This window comes from Chinchilla lanigera, unplaced genomic scaffold (assembly GCF_000276665.1).
Source record: "Chinchilla lanigera isolate Chin_1 unplaced genomic scaffold, ChiLan1.0 scaffold00024, whole genome shotgun sequence".
Taxonomy (NCBI): domain Eukaryota; kingdom Metazoa; phylum Chordata; class Mammalia; order Rodentia; family Chinchillidae; genus Chinchilla; species Chinchilla lanigera.
Window position 1 is genome coordinate 25,481,196 of NW_004955425.1, and position 23,085 is coordinate 25,504,280.

General features: G+C 38.7%; 2 protein-coding genes across 2 annotated transcripts in view; one reads left to right on the top strand and one right to left on the bottom strand.

Moving 5' to 3' along the window:
- Positions 1-1,888: 1,888 nt before the first annotated feature.
- Positions 1,889-2,464, bottom strand: LOC102028657 (glutathione peroxidase 3-like). Its single transcript, XM_013514780.1, has one exon. The coding sequence runs from the start codon at positions 2,456-2,458 to the stop codon at positions 1,889-1,891; it is 570 nt and encodes a 189-aa protein (XP_013370234.1). The 5' UTR covers positions 2,459-2,464.
- Ankrd31 (ankyrin repeat domain 31) overlaps positions 2,205-23,085 on the top strand; it is a 164,505-nt gene continuing 143,624 nt past the window's right edge. The window contains exons 1-2 of the mRNA XM_013514798.1: positions 2,205-2,623; positions 14,511-14,584. Coding sequence (XP_013370252.1) covers positions 2,520-2,623; positions 14,511-14,584 — 178 coding nt within the window. The 5' untranslated portion in view covers positions 2,205-2,519. The remainder of the gene's footprint in view (positions 2,624-14,510; positions 14,585-23,085) is intronic.

A 23,085-nucleotide genomic window follows, 5' to 3' on the forward strand; every position in this document is an offset into this window, starting at 1 on the left:
GCTGAGCTAAATCCCCAGCCCCTAGTTCAGTTTTATAACTCAACTCATCCTACTTAAAAGAGTTTGAATTGGGTTTGAGCCTGTATTTCTAACAAAGTTGCTCCGTCCATTTTTCATTTCGCCCCTGAACTGCAATTTCGAATTTTATAAAAACAAAAAAATTTTCTTTACAAATTAATTTTAAAAATTGTGATTGCTTTCCTTTAAAAATCACTGGCATTATGAGGCTCATCTCTGCAATTCCTTCTTTATGCTTTGCATATTGGCAATGCTTTTGAATAAAAGGACCAGAGATGCAAAAATAACTGACTCTTTTTTGCTAAAAGGGAGAATATTTTAGAAAAGGAATCTGAATTTCAGGCCCAGAACTTTTCTGCACCCAGATTGAATCACTAGATGCTTCCAGCAAGGGCTGTTATCAGTAGAAAGTAACCTCCAAGCCCTCTGGACCAGCCTTTGCGGAATATGCATCCTCCACTACTGAGGAGGCACAGCTGGGACCATCACAAGGGTGGATGAGCAGTCGATAAGAATTTAGGTGCAATTTAAGTTTGTAGGACACAGTGTAGGTGAACAAGTGTGAAGAGAACAGAGGTCTAGTTCTTTACTTATTTATTGTTGTTCTGCTTACTTACAGAGTTGAGGTAAAGAATGTTTTACTGTTTATTTATTTATTTATTTATTTGGGGGTTCTTTTTGAGACAGGGTCTCACTATGCAGTTGAGGCTGGCCTTGAGCTCACTTTGTACCCCAGGCTGATCTCGAACTCGAAACAATCCTCCTGCCTCAGCCTCCCAAGTGCTGGGGTTACAGATGTGCGCCACCATACCAGGCTACTAAGTTTAATAGTAAGCAACTACCAACCATGTTTTTTCACCAATCATGTGTTTTAGACAGCAGTGACTTAAATATCGATTTAAATAATACAAAGAAAAAGTAGTGAGAAAGTCACTCCATGCAATTATAAGGGCAGTGAACCCTAGAGTCAGAAAACTCTAGTTCTGTTCACTTACTTAACAAAGTTTTAAAGATTTAGTATGTGCTAGGCATTAGAAATTGCAAGATGAATAGTAAATATTTGCTACAGGAAAGTCACTCAGTCTTGTCTTGAACCTTCCTCTTGCTTGGCAAGTGTAAGCTCAGTTGGTTTTGTTTTAAGTTAGTATAACGCAGCTTAGCCACAGGTATATGTTTTCTTGAGAAATTTCTTAGCTGTGCTAAGATTACAGATTGCATTTACCCATTTAAAACATCAGGTGGCACTAGGCAATTAAAACTTATTTACTGAAATGCGGTAAAACTTACTACTTAGGCAGAGCCTCAATGTAGTTTTAAAACTTTCAAGTAGATTGAAACACATCAAATACGCAAAATTCTAGCACTTCACCAAGAAAATAACTACTTTTGGAGGTTGCTAGGCAGCACTATTATTTCTAAAATTTGATAAAGAGGGAAAATATTGCCATTATACTGTCTTCCTTACACAAGCTGAGGTTCAGGATTAAAGAGGGAAAAATACAAACACACTAATTAGATTAAGTTGAATTCAAAGCTTCTAGTAAACACACACTTTGCCTATCTTCCCAAACCCTTCGGGATGGAGCGCCAAAGGGATTAAGTGAAAGGAAGTGCCTGGTAGATTGACTGGTGGGACTACAAAATCACTCTGGGTCGAGCACCCACTCTGGTTTTAGAACGCCCACCCGACTGAGACCAGGGATTGAGACTGGAACCGCTGGAGCGGGCGAGTGGGGGCTGATGGCTCTTCTGGATCAGGATCATAAGCACCAGCTACACTGTAGGAGATCTGACGCCCGGACTTGGCCCAGGGTATGAGTGCGGCGTAGCTGTTTTTCTGGTCCCTGCAACAGCAAACCCCGTTCCCTTGTCACCCAGCCAAGAAACAGGGCAAAACCACACAGACAAGGGGCAGCAAAGCCACCCTTGAAGTGGACCGGAAACCCACAGTGCGCGCGCTACCCGACACTTCCGGCCGCGGGGGCCAGGGGGCGGGGCCTCGCGCAGCGCGGTCTTGCACGCCGCGCGCACAGCTGCTTCCTGCAGGCGACGCGGCGATTCTGCAGAAGAGCGGGTGCGCTTTGATCCGGTTCACCTCACACTTCCCGAAGAGCGTGACGTTGGGCTTGAACCCACCACCGGGCCGGACATATTTGAGGAAGTGCAGGATCTCTTCGTTCTTGGCGTTCTCCTGGTGTCCGGACTGGTTGCACGGGAAGCAGAGCACCACCAGGCCGCAGGGCCTGAGGCGCGCCTGCAGGTCGTTCATCTGGGTGAAGCCCCGCAGTGCCTCAGAGGGACGCCACATTCTCCAGGGGCCGTCGACCTCTCGACGCTGACTGCCCTCAGTTCGCTCAACTGCCCGGCGAGGCCTGGCTATTACCACAAATTTTGTTAGTGCTTTTAAACTCTGAATTTCCGCGGGCCCGCAAAGCACCATTTTGTTTGCGAGAAAGGGCAAGTTCTCTGAGAGTTTAAAAAGACCTTAAGTTGGGGCAAAGATGGAGGGAGGCGCCCAGGTTCCTGACTGGGACAGTGACGAAACCGTGATCGAGGGCTCAGTGGCAGACAGCGACCTGGAAGATGAGGAGCTGCCCTGGAGAAGGTGACCCCCGCGCGGTGTGGCCCTGGAGCTGGGTCCGCGGGGTTGAGTGGCGTGGGCTGGAGCGGGGGGAGGGGCAGCGTCTGGATGTGGAAAGCAGTGGGCGCCATTGGCCCTCATTCATCCTGGCCAGGGGCGATGTGAGGTACACTGTGGATGGTTTTGGCATTCACCAAAAGCTTTTCCTCCTACAGTGGGGCAGGGAGTACTACTGCATGGGCAGGAAGTCTAGGGTCTGAATTTTCTGGTACTTTCTGCTTTAGAATTTCTCTCAGGAGAATGTGTGATGGGGAAACGGATTCCTAGCACTCTTTTACGTATTGGAATTTTTAAAAAGTTGGTCTTTTTTGAGCGTGTTCTCTGGGCTACATGCTGGAAGAAAATTTAAAGACTGCGGTTTTTACCTTCGAGAAACGTTCAGGACAGGAAAAAAATACGTCAGAAGATTATTTCATTGTAATGCGGGAAGTCCAGGGATGGAGATGTGTCCAGGGTTGTTTAGGAGCCCAAAGGGACTCTTAGTTCAACCTAGGTCATTGTCAGAGTTTGCTAGGGTTGACTTCTGAATAGAAGCTGAGAGGTGCATGAGGAATTAGCCAGATGAGGAAATGGCTGTGTTCTTAGACAAGAAACTACGTGGGTAAAGGTGTAGAGGTGAGACCAACAGTTCAACCCTATAGAATTGTAAAATGTGTAGTGGGGAGTAGCAAAAGAGGAAACAGGGATGAAAATATGTTCTGTGCCACCCCCTTATATTCAAGCGTCCATGCACCCACTCATTTGAATTGCTATTCGCTTTTTTTTCCCTCTGCTTTCAAAATTTTTTATCTTTCATTCTCAGAAGTTTGATTACGATAGGCACGACTTTCTTTGTGTTTTCCCTCTTTAGGGCTCATGGAGCATGATGAACCTGTAAACTCATGTCTTTCATGTCAAGTTCAGAAAGTTTTCTGTCATTTTTTAAAATATAGTTTTCTTGGGGCTGGGGATTTAGCTCAGCGGCAAAGCGCCTGCCTGGCAAGCTCAAGGTCGTGAGTTCGGTTCCCGGTACCAGAGAAAAACCAAAAACAAACAAACAAAAAATATAGTTTTCTATATCAATTTCTTTTCTTCTGACACTTCAGTGACATAAATGTTAGACCTTGTGACATTGTTCCCGAAATCACTGAACTTATATTTATTTTTTTTCCTCTCAGTTTTTCAAACTGCATAAACTACTTTGTCCTTTGTCATTTCCATTCTGTTGAGGACCTTGTTGCTGGCAACATTTTGATCGTGTCAAACGTGAATTTTAATTGTCATAAAAATTTTAATTTTACTTTCAACTAAGCAGTGAAAACTGCTTCAGATCTTGGATCAGATTTTACCTGAAGCTTTTCCTTTTAATTTGACCAGTTAATTTTCCTTCTCTGTTTTATAGTTAACACTTCTCAATATTTTATCTTCCTAATATTCCCAAGTTATAGTTCTTTATTGAAGTCCTGAATCCATCAAAAGTATTCAGTGACTTTGGGGTATTAGTTATTGATGTGGAATAATGGTTTGACTAAGCATCAGTAAATTAAGGTTCTGTTTTTAGTTGATTTGTTGACTGAACATGAATAAGTAATTTTTTGGATCCCCAAAGCTTCAGGCACTTTGGAAGGTGATTGGATTATGTAGGGCTACCCCTGATTTGGTGTCCACAGGTGGGAGGAGGTGGGTCATTGTAAATCCTGAAAGAGTTTATCTACCTCCCTGGCTTTTCCTTTCTCTCTGCTTCCTGTCCAGCACTCCCCTCTGTTATGCTGTCCTACCTTGGAACTAGGAACTGAAAAACAAACCAAAATAAACCTCTCCTCTTTTAAATTGTGGGTGTGTGCACTGTGTCTCAGTGATGAGAACATGACTACCATACTAGTCTTCATTTTCCTTGTAGGACTAAACATAGCCTCAACTCCTTCTTTAAGAAAATAGTGAAAAAAAAAAACCCAATAATTTACTTATAAGAAAATTATCTCAGAGTTATGTGCAAAAACAAAAATTTAAAAATATATACTGATTGAGAATTATATAATGCTTAAATTATGATATATCCTTATGATCAATATATCAATATTTAATGCTTTGGGGAAGAATTTTAATAATATTGTAAATGTTTAAATATGTGAAAGATACAGCTTCCAAAACTGTACAATTTATCTAACCTTTGTAGAAGAGTTGATAGTTGTACACAAACCTCTAAAAAAAAGCTGAAAAGATACACTGAAGTCTTAACACAGGTAGAAATAGAGGGTTTTTTTTTTTTTATGCTTTTTATTGCCTACATTTCCTATGGTGTTTTTGAATAGATAGTACCTTTACATGGTTCAAAATTCAAAACATAATGTGAGGGTATATAAAAATAATATAGAAAGTCTAAATGTCCCCCTCATCACTGTTCCCTTAGCCACTCAGTTTTCCATTCCCCACAGGCAAACCAATGTATATTTGGTTTACCAATGCATAATGAACATGAATAAGTAATTTTTTGGTATCCTTCCAGAGGTGTTTTAAATGTATGTATGTTTGAGAACGTATATAACACTATTTTCTAAAAATAAAAGCATGCACTCTGTAAAAAAGTAGGGGTGTTTGTGATCTTTTATAATTGAATTTTTGGGGTTTGGTCTCATAATTAAAAAGGCTTTCTACCACGATTATAAAAGAGTCCTTCCTAATAGTTTCTTCTATTACTTTTTGTTTTATTTTTTAATACTTAGATCTTTGATTCATATGGAACTTTTTGGAATGTGAAGTATGGATGTAATTACTGTCTAGCCATGTCCTTCATTGTCTCAATATCATTTTAAAAATCCCATCATTTCCTTTACTGGTTTGAGATGCCATCTCTTTAACATACCACATTCCTTTATGTATGTGAATTTATCTGGGAGGTTTCATTCTGCTTATTGATCTATTACTTTACATGCCTGTATCATATTTTAAAATATATCAAAATATTTAATGTTTTAGATGATTATCAGAAAACATTTTAACATATTAGGAGGTCATTACCTCCTTAGTTTCCTATTTTTAAAAGTTGTTGGCTTATTGTTATTTATTTTACCATATAAACTTTACAATCAGTTGTATAGTTCAGCAAAACATCTTGGTAATTTTATTATAATAAGTTCACATCAGAATATTGATCTCTGTATTCTTCCTTTCTTTTGCTTTCCCTTTTGGTTGACTGTAATATGTTGGCACAAATTCTACCTCTTCTTTCTTAGGGTACCAGTTGGACCTGAGAATTAAATTGTCATGGGTGTAAAGGGTATGAACTTAGGATAAATTTTATATGACAAAGGAGCTTTCATAGGAAAATAAAGCCCTAAAGAAGTTGCAAAGCCTATATACTTCTTTATTAGGGTGAACATGAAACAATTGTGGAAAAGTAACCAAATGATGTAGGAAGGCAAAAGGAAAACAGTTAAGGTCTGTTTGTATAGAGTTGTCTAGGCTATTTCTCCCAATCAAAAAATGTTTCTTTTCTTTTAAAAGAAGGGAATATTTTATCTGGGAATTATTATCTCCTGTTATTGGCCTGTATCTAGATGTCTTCTCAAAACTTCATGCACTCATAGGTGGGGTTTTGGAAAATGGCTGGATCTAGGGTATGTGCTGCTGGGATTACATGTGTGATGCTGGGATTAAAATTGTGTTGCTGAGATTAAGGGTGCTTCACTTAATTGGTTGCTACTTCGAGGCTTTGCTACCTTTTACTTGCCATGGACTGTTTGTCTTCTGTGATGCCCCTCTGCTTTGGTGCCCTGTCTTGGAGCCGGTAGCCAACTATGGACTGCAACCTCTACACACTGTGATCTGGAATAAACCTTTCTCCTTTAACTTTGGGTATTGAGTATTATGTGTCAGCAACAAGAAAAGTAACTAAGACATGTTCCATGTTTTAGAAGCTGCATTTTTCATTTAAATGAAATAAAACTTTTCAGGAAGAAAAAGAAAAGGTAATAATGCCTTTCTTGCATTGCCTATTTTCAAATTGTCTTTAGCTCAATGTGGGTGTGGTTGCACATGCTTACAATCCCAGTGCTCTGGGAGGCTACGGCAGGATTGCAAATTTGACCCAAACCTGAGCAAATTAGTGAGACCGTGTCTCAAAATAAAATAAGGAGGCATTTGGGATGTAACTCAGTGCAAAGGCCCTGGGATCAGTCCCCAAAACCACATACAAAATTTTTGCCTTTAGCTCAAAGTTAATTCTTAGGGCAAAGTGTTATTTTGGTTATGCTACTTATCAAGGTGATATTTTACATACAATAAAGTTGGCTTCATTAGTATACGATTCTGAGTTTGAACACATGTAATTATGTAACTACTACCTCAGTCAAGATATAGAACAGTTTCATTATTACCCTTTTGTCCATTTTGTGTTTTAAATTTTTTAAAAACTCAAAAACTTTGAGAGGTAAAAATAGCACTGACTTTTAGGAACATTAAGGTTAATACATTTTTACTTCTTAAATGAATTTCAGTACTGGTATCATTCATATTTGAGTAATAAATTTTTGATCCTTAGTAAAGGCTCATAGAATTAAGTGAACAAAGATGCTTTTTCCCCTTATAGTGGGAGCCTCTACTTTTCAGAGTGCATTAGAAAAGTATAGTCCTTTTTATTGTTTATTTGTTATTCCTGAAAACTTTTAGGAAGTTTGGGATTTTTTAGAGTAGTTTTTTCTAAGTAACCTTTTTTTTTCTAATGTCTGTGGTGTATGTTCGTGTTTGGGTATGGAAAATACAAGATTTAGCTGTATAAATTTTATGACTAAATGTTTTTTACTTCTAAATCATCTGTAAGGTTTTAAAATTGGTTAATAATCTGCATACTGGGATGATATGAATTAAGAAAAACAGTGAAGTGTATCTCTACCCTTTAGAGCAATTGATCTATTAGATATATTGTTAAGGAAAAGGAGAGAAAGGTATCTGTCTAATGTTAGTGCTTATCTGAGGACACCTTCGTGTATTACAGCTCAGTAGTACAAGTGCTTCCCTGGCAAATGCAAGGTCCTGAGTTCGATTTCTGGTAACAAAAAAAAGAAAATAATTTTTTGTTTGTTTGTTTGTTTTTGTTTTTTTCTGGTACCGGCAATCAAACTCACAACCTCACGCTTGCCAGGCAGGTGCTGTGCCCCTGAGCTAAATCCCCAGCCCCAAAGAAAATAATTTAATGGGCGAGGGAGATAGTTCAGCAGTAAAGCCTCTGCCTTGCAAGCATAAGGTCCTGAGTTTGAGTCCCTGTACTAAAAAAAAAAAAGGAAAATAGCTGGGGTTGTAGGTCAGCAACATGTGCCTGCCCGGCAAGCACGAGGTCATGAGTTCGATTCCTGGTACCAAAAAATAAAAAAGAATTACAATTAATATATAGAGTGTGGTGGCACACGCCCGTAATCCCACCACTTGGGAGGCTGAGGCAGGAGGATTGTCACAAGTTCGAGACGAGCCTGAGATACAAAGTGAGCTCAAGGCCAGCCTGAACTGCATAGTGAGACCCTGCCTCAAAAAGACCAAAAAAAAAAAACAATCAGTATTACTCATGTCTTCCTACCTTTCCGGAGATATAGCTCAGTGGCATAAGTGCCTGTCTGGCAAGCAATCACAAGGTCCCGAGTTCAATTCCTGGTACCAAAAAAAAGCCAAACCAACAAACAAGGAAATATTGGCGGGATAAACAATATAATTAAAAAGAATGGAGAAAAAGAGAGCAGGTAGGTAAATGGAGAGGGACAGAAGAATCTCTAGATCTGAATAGAGCTTATGTATTTGTCTTTGGAACAATGTAAATGTTTTATGTAATTTAAGGCAAAATTAAATTAACATGAAAAAATTCCTGAAAAGCAAAAATAAGAACCCAATTATATATTCACTTGGTGTCATAAGTACATGAAAAGGAATTATTTTATATGCCTTTTATAAAACTTAGTTATAGATGCCAAACAAGATATATTCTAAAGACATAAAGAATTGCAAAATAACTTTCTTCTGTAATCTGGTATTTTAGTCTCCACGAGAATGACCAGATTGATGCCTAAGGTACTATGACATTACCCTGGATTATTTTATACTCAGAAACTAGTAAGGGCTAGTGGTGCTATCAGTTTTCTTGCGCTGCCTTGAAATGACTCTGTAGACTTGGATTAAACATTGTAAAGTAATTTTGTCACAATTCTGGAGGCCACAAGTCCACTATTTCTTCTGAGGCCTTTCTACTTGGTTTATAGATAGTGCTTTCTCCTTGTGTCCTTATGTGGACATTTCCGGTGTCTTTCTCTCTCTTCTAAGGACCCCAGTCACATTACATGAGGTCCTCATGACTTCACCAGTTACACTTTAATGGCCTTTTCTCTAAGAATAATCACATTAGGGGTTAAGATTTCAACATATAAATTTTGGAGGTATATAACTTAGTCCATAACAAATGACTAGCCCTTCAAAGAAGCTCTTAGTAGGTAAAGATGGGACCGTTTGATCACTGATGAGAATAATAATGGCAGTTTAAATCTGTAGGTTCCTAGTAGTCTTTATAAAAAAAAACTATTTTATTCTGAAAGCTTATCAAGACAAGTTTGTCTTACTTTTCCTGTGTAGACTACCTGAATATCTGTTGAGTAAAATGACTCAACTAAGGGTAATTATTGATAAATTGATGAGTAAGAGTTTTTTAAAGATACATATTTCCAGTAATTAAGAAAGAATGCTAAATTTATATACTTACATATTCCTAATGAAATAATGAATGGACCTGTGCAATGGTCTCAGTGACCACTAATATCACAAACAGTAACAACCATACTCTTGTTTTCTGTTGTTAGAAGTACATGGTGTGTTAGCTTTGTGCTGTTGTGACAAAATACCTGAGAAAAACAATTTAAGGAGGAAAGATTTGTTTGAATCATGGTTTCAGATCATGGTCAGCTGGCTTCACTGATTTTAGGCCTGTGGTGAGGCAGAAATATCATAGTAGAAGGGTATGACAGAGAAAAACTGTTCACCTCTTGGCAACCAGGAAATAGAGAACAGGAAAGAACCAGAGAGGAAGGGGCGGGGGACCAGATATAGTCCAGACCAGACACAATTCTGAATTTGGAGACATAGATGTATAATTACTAGCACAGAGAAGATATAGAAGTTCCATTATTCTCCAGTTCTTCCATGCCCCAATGATCCACTATATTCAACTGGGTCCCACCTTCTGTTTCTGTCACATCCAGTGCCATCAAATTATAATGTCAATATATTAATCAACTTGATGTGGTTAGAATTCTCATGGTCCAGTCAGCAAAAAGTCTGACAACTGGCCAAGTAAGCCTGAGACCATTAATTGAGATATGTCAACTTGATTGGATTAAGAAACACCTGGGATATTAATAAAACATACTTCTGTGTGTGTCTTGGTGGGTCATGGAGGCATAACCTTGGGTACTGTGCCTCTTTTCTCTATCTGGTGATGTTCCCCTGCTCTGCTTCCTGGCTGCCATGAAATGAGCAACCTAGCTATTCAGCATCCTTCTAAGTGTTGTTTCTGCCTTGGAGCCAGATAACCATGGACTGAATCTCATGAAACTATGAGCCAAATTAAAATTTTTTTCTTTAAGTTGAGTGTCAGGTATTATGTCCCAGAGATGGGAAAACTGACCAAAAGAAACCCTTCGTTTAGCTCATGGGTTTTGGGGAACATTTTAAATCCAATTAATAACACATGCCCTCCGAATGTGAACTTTAATTATATCAAATCTGTAATTACCATTTTACAAGAAAAATAGAAGAGAAAGAACATACTAAGTGACATATAATCAGCAATTTTATGTGTGGGAAACTAGGAAAAACAGCTCAGTTTCAACAAATTACAGGGGCAGAGGGAAAGATAGATAAAAGATTTTTAAAGATACTTAAAAGACATAGAAATCAAGTGTTAGTATATACCTTGATACCTTTTTTGGATCATGAATTGAATAAAATAATTATAAGGAGAGAAAATTGGAGAAATGTGGATTTTTTTGTGTGTGTTTTATTTGAGACAGGGTCTCACCATTTAGTGCAGGCTGGCCTTGAACTTGCTTATGTAGCCCAGGTTGGCCTTGAACTCGAGGTGAGCCTCCTGTCTCTGCCTTCCAAGTGCTGGCTGGGCATGCGCCACCATGCTTGTCAGGATTTCATTTTTTAATATACAGTTCATTATTTTTTACTTTTCTATTGTTATGTAACAACTTATTTTAAAATTCAATTTCTTAAGCCAATAAACACATTATCTTGTAGTTTATTCGGGTTAGGGACCCAGGCATGGCTTAATTGAGTTATCTGGCTCAGGATACCTAACCTCTCAAAGGTTGCATTCAAAATATTAGCCAGCACTGCATTTGTCTACAGGCTTCACTAAGGCAGACTGACTTCCCTTGTGGTAGTTGCAGGATTTAGTTCTTGCTGACTATTGGGCTGAGGTCTTAGTTTATCTCTGGCTGTTGAGACCTGAGGCCACCTTGAGCTTCTGGCTGTTCATACTTTTCCTGTAGACTTTTCCATAGGACAGTTTACAAAGTGACAAGGCGGCATCCATCAGAAGGAAAAGTTGAGTGAATAAGAGGGAAAACAAAATGGAAGCTAATGTCTTTTTGTGATCTAGTCTCAGAAGTAATATCCCATTGTATTTGTTCTATTCTGTTTATTAGATATATCACTGGGTAGAGCTCATACTCAAGGGAAGGGATCACATAGGGCAAACATATGAGGAGTTATTTTAGAGGCTGCTTACCAAAGATTAAATTTAATATTATTAAGTAATTATTGACTTTTAGGTATAATACTTATGACTGTTTTGAAAAGTATGATAATTGTGGTTACATTACAAAAGAATTTTATATGAGTTATATACCAGCATATTTCCATATAAAATGAATTAATGTTCATGATTAGCTTTAGAATACTTCAGTGGGAGACCGGCAGGGGGCAGAGTTGGTGTTGGAAATTTGAAATTTTCCATAAAAGTAGTAAAAGGAAACATGATTAGGTAAGTAAACAAACAAAAACCCTCAGCTCCAAAGTACATATTACTTAGTAGAGATGATTCACTTTTGCATTCTTGGGTTCTGAAAATTTATTTTACTTTATTTGCATTGTAGTAAAATTTATATAAAATTTCCCATTATAACCATTTTAAGTGTACAAATTAATGGCATTGAGGACATTCACATTGTTCTGCAGCCATTACCACTATCTCCAGAACCTTTTCACTCCCCCAAACTCTATGCTCATTAAACTATGAGAAGTCACTCCCCTGTACTTTTGCCTATGATATCCCCCACTTTACCTTCTATCTATGAATTCGACTACTCTAGGTACATCATATGAATGGAACCATGTAATATTTGTCCCTTAGTGTCTAGCTTTTTCACTTAGCGTAAGGTTCATCTAAGTTGTAGCTTATATCTGCATTTCTTTTTAAGGCAGAATAATTTTGTATTATACATATATATCATATTTATCCATGTGTCCATTGGTAGACATTTGGTTTGTTTGCACCTTTTGGCTATTGGGAATAATCGTTCCATGAACATAGGTATATAAATTCTGCTCAGCTCCCTGCTTTCAGTTTTTTTATGTATATACTCTTAGGGGATTACTAGCTCAAATGGAAATTCTGGTTAATTTTTTGAGAAACAGCCATAGATTTTAATTTTTTGAGAAACAGCCATTTTATATTCCCACCAGCCGTGTTATGAATTCCAGTTCTTTCACATTCTTGCTGAGGTTTGTTTTTCTATTTTAAAAAAATTTTTAAAATTTATAACAGCCATTTCTGTGCATGGGAAATGTTATCTAATTGTGGTTTTGATTTGTATTTCTCTAATGATTAGTGATGTTAAGCATCTTTACACATACTTACTGTCTATTTTCACTTCCTCTTTGCAGAAATGTCTATTCAAGTCCTTTGCTTATTTTTTAAACAGAAAGATAAATGTTTAAGTCTGTGGAGTAGCATACTCATCATGGAGAATGATTACTATTTCTTAGTTCTGTACCTCATTGAATATAGAGCTGTTTGACTGTATCTTTTCTGTCACCTTGGTTTTACCTCCAACACAGTGAGAAGTAAATCTTTAAAAATTAAAGGAATTCTATTTGTCCCTGTATGTTATGAAAATATATACCCAATTTTAGCTCTAGAGTTTTATTTTTTAAAAATCTTTATTTTATTGGTACATTTTATACATAGTGGCAGCATTCATTTTGGAGATTTTTGCACCTGTACATGGTATATCTTGCTGCTGCTTCTTCCCATTCCCCTCCCCTCCCTTCAGCCACTTTATTTACAAAAGCTTTGTTTCCATTTTTCCCTTCTATTCTTTTTTCTTGTCCCTTCTTTCCTTCCTCCCTCTTTTCCCCCTTCTCATTTGAACATTTTTTTCTCATTTTCCAATATCTGTTATAACATTTTGGTCCTTACTTACACTTTCAGTTTCCCACACCAGAGAAACCCTGTGATATTTATCCACATGTCTGATTTACTTCACTTGAGAGTATGGTCTCAAAGTGCATCCATCTAGCTAGAAATGGCTCACATGTACCCTTCTTTATAGTAGAGTAGTACTCCATTGCATTTAAAAAAAAAAAGCCTTTTTCATTCACTGGTTGATGAGCATTTGGGCTGCTTCCAAGATTTAGCTATTACAAACTGTGCTAGTGTAAATATGGGTGTGCATATGTCTGTGTGCTATAATGCTTTTAATTCTTTAGAGAGGATGCCAAGAAGGGCAATAGCTGGGTTGAACGAAACCTCTAGTTTTAGTTTTTTGAGGGATTACCACACTGATTCCACAGTTGTTGCACCAGTCTACACTCCTACCAACAGTTGAGAAGCGTTCCTTTTTCCCCCACACAAACCTCCCAGCATTTGTTATTGTTGATTTCTTGGTGATAGTCATTCTTTCTGGATTGAGATGGAATCTCAGTGTTGTTGTTTTTGGTGGTTTTTTTTTGTTTTTTTTTTTTTTTTTTTTTTTTGGTCTTTTTGAGACAAGGTCTTGCTATGCAGTTCAGGCTGGCCTTGAGCTCGCTTTGTAGCCCATGCTGGCCTCAAACTTGCAACGATCCTCTTGCCTCAGCCTCCCAACAGCTGGGATTACAGGCATGCGCCAGTTAGTGTTGTTTTAATTTGCATCTCTTGAATGACCAGTGATGTTGAACATTTTTTTATATATTTATTTATTTGCCATTTCTGCTTCATCTGAGAAGTATCCATTCATTTCAGATGCCATTTTTGAATTGGGCCTTTAAATCTGGGGTGGGGGGGGTCTGATTTTTTTTTTTTTTTAGTTCTTTATATAGTCTAGATATTAGTCCTTTGTTTGAGGAACAACTGGCAAAAAAATTTTCCCACACTGTGGGTTGTCTTTTCACTCTGTTAGTGGTTTTTCCTGCTCTGCAAAAGCTTTATAACAAAGTGAGATCCCAGTTGATACATTGTGATAGTTCCTGTGGTATTAGCCCTGGGATTTTAATCTAAGTTTTCTGTGGTTTATAGAGAAATATGAAGGAGAAAAACCACCACAACTAGTCACTCAAATAGTCTCATTTTATGTCTGTTAAACAAAATTAAAGGTATTTATGACTTATCCCCAAATACCAAAACCAATAACAGAATATTTGTAAAAATGAATACGATTATATGAATATTTTTTTTCTTGAATAAGATTTTAATTAAAGTACATTTCTGAAATAATATTTTAAAGAGAAATATTAGCAATGTAACTAAGAATTTGAGAAAGTTTAGGTATAATAAAAAATGACACTTAAAATGTTAGTCTTTGTTTCTGGAACCAGATAATAATCTGTGCCCTTTTTTTGTATTTGAAAGGTTGCTATTTGATCGAGACACAGCTCTTACATCTGAGTTTGGTCTTCATCTTGATAGAAGTGGTGGATACAAAGGTGAGAATGATTCTCTTTACTGTTTTATTAAAGTGTTATTTTTATTGGTACTTATTTGCAGTATATAATGATTACATTAATCATGGAAAGTTTTTACATGTACATAACATCATAATTTTTTTAAATATCCCCTTCTCCTTCATATAAATAGCTTTCTTCATAACTGGTATCATACTACTATATTTCTTTCTTTGATTATTGTGAGCTCTTACAGTTTTTTTGTTTTCATTTTAGATAAGTTTATTTAAACAACATGCTTGACTTGAAGGGAAAGCTAGTATTTTAAAACAAAGTTCAGCGCTACTTAATGACAGGTTGCCTTATATATAATAACTGCATACAAAAAATGACACAATTGTTCTTGGTTTTATAATGACAAATGAAAAACATCAAAATTCTCCAAACAGGTATACAAGGATTTGTATGGTTTGTTTTTTTTTGGGGGGGGGCGCGTTAAAATAGTGAAAACAGAGTAACTTACTAAAATATAGTCAGCTTTCTCATCTCATCTTTTGCCACTAATTTAGGAGAGGAAGGTTTTTTACAGAACCAATATTTTTTTTCCATTACATCTGTGGTGGTTAGGGATCCATCTAGGTAGAAATTGGAACAGGCTTTTTGGTGTGTATGGGTGAGTCATGGAGGCATTGCCTTTGGATCTGTGTCTAATTCCTCAATGGCTTAGCCTATTGATGAATTCATAGATGAATGGGCTCTTAGGAGGTGGGGTCTAGTTGGAGGAAGTAGATTGTGGAGGACATGACCGTGGGGGTCTGTATCTGGTCCCTGGCCTTTCTGCTCGGGTACTCTTCCTGGTCTCCTTCTCAGCCACAATGAACTAAGCAGCTTTGCTCTGCCACACCGTTTGGCCTTGATGTCTCTGTCTTTGAGCCAGCCAATTATGGACTGAAACCATGAGCAAATTAAGTCTTTCATACTTTAAATTGTAGGTGTTGGATATTGTATCTCAGTGATGAGAAAGCTGACTAATAACCAAAAATTGGTACCCACAGTGGAGTCATTGCTGTGACTATACTTGATCATGTGGTTTAGAAACCTTTAGAACTAGTTTGCTGGAGGAGTTGGGAAAGGTTTGGAGATATGAGCTAGAGACCATACAATGTTAAATAGAGTGTAATGGGTGATTCTGGTCAGAGATCAGAACACAAGAATTCTGATGGGAATGTGGACAATAAATGCCAGACTCAAGCAGTTTTAGTTGGAAACAAGGACTCCATTGGCAGTTGGATTAGAGGCCATATGGTATGGTTTGTTTCTGAATGTCTGCCCAAAGCCTTATGCCCTCATGGGACTGGCTTCTAGAGTTTATGATAGATTCATGGTCCAATGCTGAGATTATGGGTGTGAGAGCCATACCTGCCCTGGGGCAGATAGTTTGCATACCATGTAAGGAAGGGAAAAAGGCTGCTTGCTCTTGTGCTCTTGCTGCTTTTGCTGTCTTCGCTGCCATGAACTGTTGTCCTCTGCCATGTGCCACTCTGCCTTGGAGCCAGCCAAGTATGGACTGAAGCCTCCACAAACTGTGACCTAAATAAACCTTTCCTTCCCTAGTTTTGAGTGTCAGAGAAAAGTAACCAAGACACCATGTATATTACACTGTGGCAGAAAACTTATCTACATTATCCCAATGTTTTGAGACTTTGCAGGAGACTGAGGTTAAGAGCAGTGGACTAATTAATAAGTGTGATGAAATGTCAAGCTTAATATTCAAGCTGTAGTATAAGTATTACTGGCTGCTTTTATCCAGCTTTGTAGTAAGAATCAGGGCAAGAAAGCAGAGCTAAAAAAATGGAAAAACTTATATTTTGGCTCAGAAGGAACCATGTATAAAGTTGGGACCAAGGGAAACATGGTTGCTGAAGAGATTAGTACCATTAAAAAGAAACCAATACTTTGTAGAGGGACAGGAAGAAAGGTACCTTGAGTGTATCGCAGAAATCAGAAAGACTCCGCCTATTGCAGGGTCAGGGATGTAAAAATATCAACCTTTCTTACGAAAAAAGAGTCCCTGGGATACCTGCCTAAGAAGGGCCTCATAGGTAATTGGTTTCCTGGGATTCATTTCATTGAGCTCAGTCATCCAGGCCCTCAGAGTCCATTGCAGCCATGGTCCAAAGAGGCCTGAGTACTGCTCCAGCCTACAGTAGACCTTGCCATGGTCTATATAATGTTGGTTTTACTGGCTTGTTGGGTCAGGAAGGACTTCATCAACATTTGAAAGGAGGAACTGGCAGGAAGGAACCTATGAGAGGGCAGTATATGAAGCTGTGAGAATACAGCCAAAGGTGCACTGGAAACCTTAGAAAGTTGGAGATGGAAGCCAGGAACATGGAAAGCTGCATGCTGTGAATAGAGTCACTCTAAGAAAGAAGTCATGATGCTCCAACTGGAAAAACTTCAGGTATGGGGCTGCCCAAGCCCTTTGGACCTGACATTTTACCCCTGTATGCTCTGGATGCCAGATACAGAGCTATAGGACTTAATGTTTGCCCTGCTGGGTTTCAGGGTTGCTTCAGTCTGATTGTTCCTCTGTTCATCCCTTTTGTCTTTTTTTTGAGACAAGGTCTTACTATGCATGCAGTTCAGGCTGGCCTTGAGCTTACTTTCCTTGAGCTTACTTTGTAGCCCAAGCTGGTCTCAAACTTGCAACGATCCTCCTGCTTTAACCTCCCAAGTGCTGGGATTACAGAAATACAGCACCAGACCTGGCTTATTCATCCCTTTTGGAATGGGAATGTTTACTTGTTCATTGTACCATTGGATTGCATAGCTTGTTTTTGATTTTACAGAAGTTCAGGGCTAAGAGTTTGCCTTAAATCTCAGGAAAGATTAGAATTTTGGAAAATTTGGAACAATTGACCCTTTGGGTAAGGGATTAGTGCTTTTCTAGTTGTTTGCAGGACAGTTGTGTTATGTTAGGTGGAATGATGAATTTACTATTGTCTTTATTTGGAGATTAGTATGATTAAAGAGTTGTGTTTGTGTAGCAAATTGGAAAAGGATGAGATATGGCAATTAGGGTTGAGTTTCAGCCTGATTGATATCTTAGTTACATCGTTCATTCCTTGAGCAAAATACCAGACACCCAGAACTTAAAGAGGTTATTTTGGCTCATGTTTTAGAAATTTCAGTCTGTGTTTGACAGGTTCAAATGCAGAAAGCAGCATGGTAGAAAGGCTTGTTGGGGACAAAAATGGCTTATGTCATGGCAACTACAAAACAGAGAGAAGGAAGGACCCAAGGAGGGAGATATACCATCCCCTAGTAACCTGCTTTTCTGGCTTTCAACAACACATTCAGCTACTAAACTCACTACTAGATGATTCCACTGATAGGGACAGCATGCCCAGGAATTGGTCACTTCCACAAGTTCTACCTATGAGTATATGAGATCTTTGGGGGACATTCTTAATCTATACCATAAAAATTAGCTTTGGGATCTATCCTGGGTATTTGTGAAACCAATTTCTAGGTGTGTCTGGGTGGGTAATTGTTATGGCTTGTGTCTGGATCTAGAGTGTGATACTGGGATTGATTCATGGTGCAATGCTAGGCTGAAGGGCACTAGGATTAAGGGTATGTATGCTACCTCCCCTAAGTAGCCTGGATAAGATATAAGGGTTAGAAAGAGCTGTGGTCATCCCTTGCTTGTTTTGTTACTTTCTACCCTCAATGAATTGTTTCTCCTCTGTGATGCCTGATTGCTGTGTTACCCTGCCTCAGATCCAGCCAGTTATGGACTGACCCCTCTACTAACTGAGCTAAATGAATCTTTCCTCCCTTGACTTGTGGATGTTGGGTATTTTGTCTTCAGCAACAAGAGGAAACTAACTAGGACAGAATTTGGTACCAGAGAAGTGGGGTCATTGTTATGACTACCTGATCATGTGGTTCAAGAACCTTTGGAACTGGTTTGTGGGAAGGGGAAGAGTTAGGAAAGATTGGAGATGTGGGCTGAAAAAGTAGAGTTGGAATGCCTTAGGTTGTATTTGATGGGACGTTCTCGTCAGAGCTCAGACCACAAGGCTGATAGAAATGCTGCTGGCAAAGACCAGGCTCAGGAGGTTTCTGCTGAGAAGAAGGACTGCGTTGGCTGTTGGGCTCCAGATAATGTATGTGATGCCTTGACAGAACGTTTGTCTGCATTTTGCCTATGTCCAGAGACTTTTCTAGAGACTGAGATTAAGGGCAGTGGAGTAATTAATTTGGAAGAAGAAATTTTAAAGCAGTCTAATGTTGAAGTGATGGCATGGCTACTGTTGGGGGTTCATAGCCAGATTTATGTTGGGAATCAAGAGCAAAGAACCCTGCAGAATGATTTAAAAGCTTTTGAGTTAGGCCAGAAAGAAAGCTACAGTAAAGCTATGGACTGCAAAGGTAGAGCAGAGGAGATCTTGATTGCTGAGAAGGAACAGGAGAATAGAAAAGATGGCCTGACGGCATCACAAGGAGCAACAGAACTCCACCCTTTGTAGCCTCAAAATTGCAAAAGTGAAAGACTTTGCTTTGGGAAGAGGCCCAGAGATAGCCTAGGGAAGTTGTTCCTTGGGATTTGGCTCATAGGCACTCTACCCCTACCAGCCAAGAGAGAAGGAAGCTTGACTACTGCCCCAGCTGGTGGCAGACCTTGGCATCATCCATGTAGTACTAGTTTGAGGTGCATGCAGAATGCAAGAGTTGTGGAGTCAGGAAGGTTTGCACCCAGGTTTCAGAAGAAAGCTTGGGAGGCCAGGCATTGTGCCCCTGAGAGGGCAGTGTGTGAAGCTGTGAGTGTGAAACCAAAGGTGCAGTGGAGACCCCAGAAATTAGAAGCCGGGAACGTGGATCATCTGAGGAAAAGTGCAAGGAGGAGCAGAGTGGGCCCAAGAAAGAAACCATGGGAGCTGCAGCCACTGCCAGTACTGTAGCGGGTAGCCACCCAAGCCCTTTGGAGTTCATAACTTGCCACAGATTGCCAAGGATGCTGGAAGTCGAACTGTGGGATTTAATGTTTGCCCTGCAGGATTTTGGTCTTGCTTTGATCCCATTCCTTGTTATCCCTGTTTGTAACTTTTGGAATGGAAATGTCTGTTTTGTACCATCAAATGGTGGAAGTGTTTAACTTTCTTTTCATTTGTACAGGTGCTTGCAGCTAAGAGTTTGCCTTAAATCACAGAGAAGACTTTGGACTTGGACTGCACAGCAGTGTTGAAACTGCTATGGCTTTAGCAACTCTTAGAGAGTTGGTAAATACCTTTTGCATAAAGGGATGTGCATGAATCTTTGGGGAGCCAGGGGCAGAATGTTATGGCTTATGTTTTGATGTACCCCTGAAGCCTCAGGCAATCATAGGTAGGGCTTTTCAGAGGCACGGCTTTTTCAGAGCGTGTGACACTGGGATTAATTCATGGTACAGTGCTGGGCTCAAAGGCACTGGATTAAGAATGTGAGTGCTGTCCACCCTAAGTAGCCTGAATAAGATGTAAGGGTTAGAAATAGCTGTGGTCATCCCTTGTTGCTTTGCTACTTTCTGCCCTGTGCCGTGCCACCCTGCCTCAGAGCTAGCCAATTTATGTACTAAAACCTCTACAAACTGTGAGCTGAATAAATCTTTCCTTCCTTAACTGGTGAGTGTTGGCTATTTGTCTCAGCAATGAAAAAAGTAACTAGGACAGTCATGAAGGTGTGGCTTTGAGGTTTGTGTTTGGTTCCTTACTCCAGCTGTGGCACTTGGCCTGCTGCTGTTCTTCCAGGACGTCATATGCTAAGCAGCTTTGTTCTGTCATACCTTCTGCTGTGACGTCTCTGATTGGAACCAGCCCATCATAAGTTGTGGGTGTTGGGTATCATGTCTCAATGATGAGACAGGTGCCTAATACACCAACTCCATCTGTTTTTGATCAAAATACATATTGGCTATTTAGTTAAGAAAAACCATTTTATATACATATCCTTGTTTTTATTTTTTTTAACATTTAATTAATTAAATTTTTTGAGATAGTGCCCGTGTAGCCAAGGCTGGCCTCAAACTCACAGTGACTCTCCTACTTAGCCTCCCAAGTGCTGGGATTACTGGTATGTGCCACCATGCCTGGCATTCTTTTTAATTTTGAAACATAGTCTCACTAAATTGCCCAGGCTGGGTTTGAACTTCCCTCCTCCTACCTCAGCCTCCCAGAGTGCTGGGATTATAGGCATGTACCAGCACACCCAGCCAAATTGTTTGTTTTTAATTGAGAATGTATTCTTAAAGTGTGTAGTGTTCCATAGTAAAGTAGCTAGTTTTATTTTATTTTATTTATTTATTTATTTTTTTGGTTTTTCTCCGGTACCGGGAACCGAACTCACGACCTTGCGCTTGCCAGGCAGGCGCTTTGCCGCTGAGCTAAATCCCCAGCCCCGCTAGTTTTATTTTAAATAAACACTTGCTTTCTACTACTGGTGTTCAATTGTATCTTCATCCTCCACTTGTACCAGTCCAGATGTGTCTCTTTCACTGATTGGCTGCTTAAATGTCAACCCTATTCACAATAGGCTTTCATGAATTTACTAGGTCATGTGTGCCTCTTAACTTTAAGCTGTACCATAGAACCATCCTCTTCCACCTTCAGCAAATCAGTAAGATTATGGTTCTCAGTCTTGACTCCTTTGTTGGTTTTCCATTGCCACAGCAAGTGGCATGTCTCCCCAGTGGCTGCTGTGTAGAAAAAGGTACCAGCTCTGCACCAAAGGAGTCTACCTCAACTTTTAAAATTATACCATCCTATAATTGTACCTTATTTAATGAATTAATGATATTCTGATGTTTCTCAGTACTATTATAAATGTTACTATCCTAATACTTGGACTGTTGCCTACTTTTGTGATTATTACCATAGAATAACCACCTGAAAGAAGATTTCTGTGAACGGGTATAACTATGTCAGCTTTTAATATATATGACCACTAAAAAGGCAGCTCTTACTCTCTATGTCCAACACAGGACAAATTCATGCACATCAATATATTATTTATAGTTTATTTGTATTTGAGTTGCATGTTTCCTAAGTATTTTCATTTTGTTATTGATTTATAAGATCATTTATATATTAAAGATAGCGAGCTTGTGTCATGGTTTACTGTACATACAGTAATTTCTTGGTTATCTTTTAATGTTATGCATGAAATATTTTATTTTGAAGAAATTTTAAGTATTTGTGTATCCTATCTATCAGTCTTCCCTCTAAGGGTTTCTTGTTTTTTTTGTCAAACTAAAATATTTTACCTACTTCAAAACTATAAAATATATTTTTATCTTTATTTTCATTTATATGCTGAATATGTCTGAAATAGCTTGGCATATGGGAAAGGAAAGGCTGTATTTTTTCAAATGGTTAACTAGTTACTTAAGTATTACTAAGTAATTGATAATCTCCTTATTTTTATTTAAAAATTTTTTTTCTTTTAAGTTTATTGATACAGTTTAGGTCTACATAATGATCACATTCATTATAGGGAATTTGTATCTGTGCATGATATATTTGGATTCTTCTTTTTTTTCCCATTTCTTTCCCCTCCTTTCAAATCCTCTTCCCCTCCCCATTCACAGAGCTGTTCTCATTTTATCATTTTCTCATTTTTCCCCTTCTTTCCTTTCATCCTCCCCCCTCCCTAGTTCCCTTTTACTTTTGAACAGTTTCTTCCTATTCACAATATCTATTGCACATTTTTGTTGTCACTTATATTTTCAGTGTGGAGATTCCTCAAAAAACTAGGACCAGAGGTCCTGTCTGACCTAGCTATTCTCCCTCTGGGTATCTTCCCAGAAGAATTCAAAGCATCATACCACAACGATATATGTGCACCTGTGTTTATAGTGACACAGTTTGTCATAGCTAAATCTTGGAAACAGCCCAAATGCCCATCGGCCAATGAATGGATAAAAAAAAGATGTCTTTTTTTATATAATGAAATATTACTCAGCCATAAAGATAAAATTGGGACATTTATAGCTAAATGGATGGACCTTGAGCTATAATCATATGTGAAGTAAACTGGACAGATGTGTAAATATCCAATTATCTCTCTGGTATGAGAAAGCATAATCTGTTTAAAATGCCATTGTTGTCATTTATTATATTCTTAGATACACACACATAAACACACTTATTTTCTAAGTTATGGAAGCTGGGAAGTTCAAGGTAAAGGTGCTGCTGAGAGATTCATTTTTTTTAAAAATAATACTTGTTTTTCATTGAGACAGGGTCTCACTATGTAGTTCAGGCTGGTCTTGAATTCACTGTGTAGCAAAAGCTAGCTTCAAACTTGTGGTGATCCTCCTGCCTCAGCCTCAAAAGTGCTAGGATTATAGGCATGCACCATTAAACCTGGCCCAAGATTTAGTTCTTGATGACCCTCTTTCTGGCTTGCAGACAGCTGCCATATTGCTGTCGGCTCACATGCCCTCTTCTTTGTGCTCACAGGAGAGCGAGATCTAGGCTTTCCTTTTTATAATTCCCATT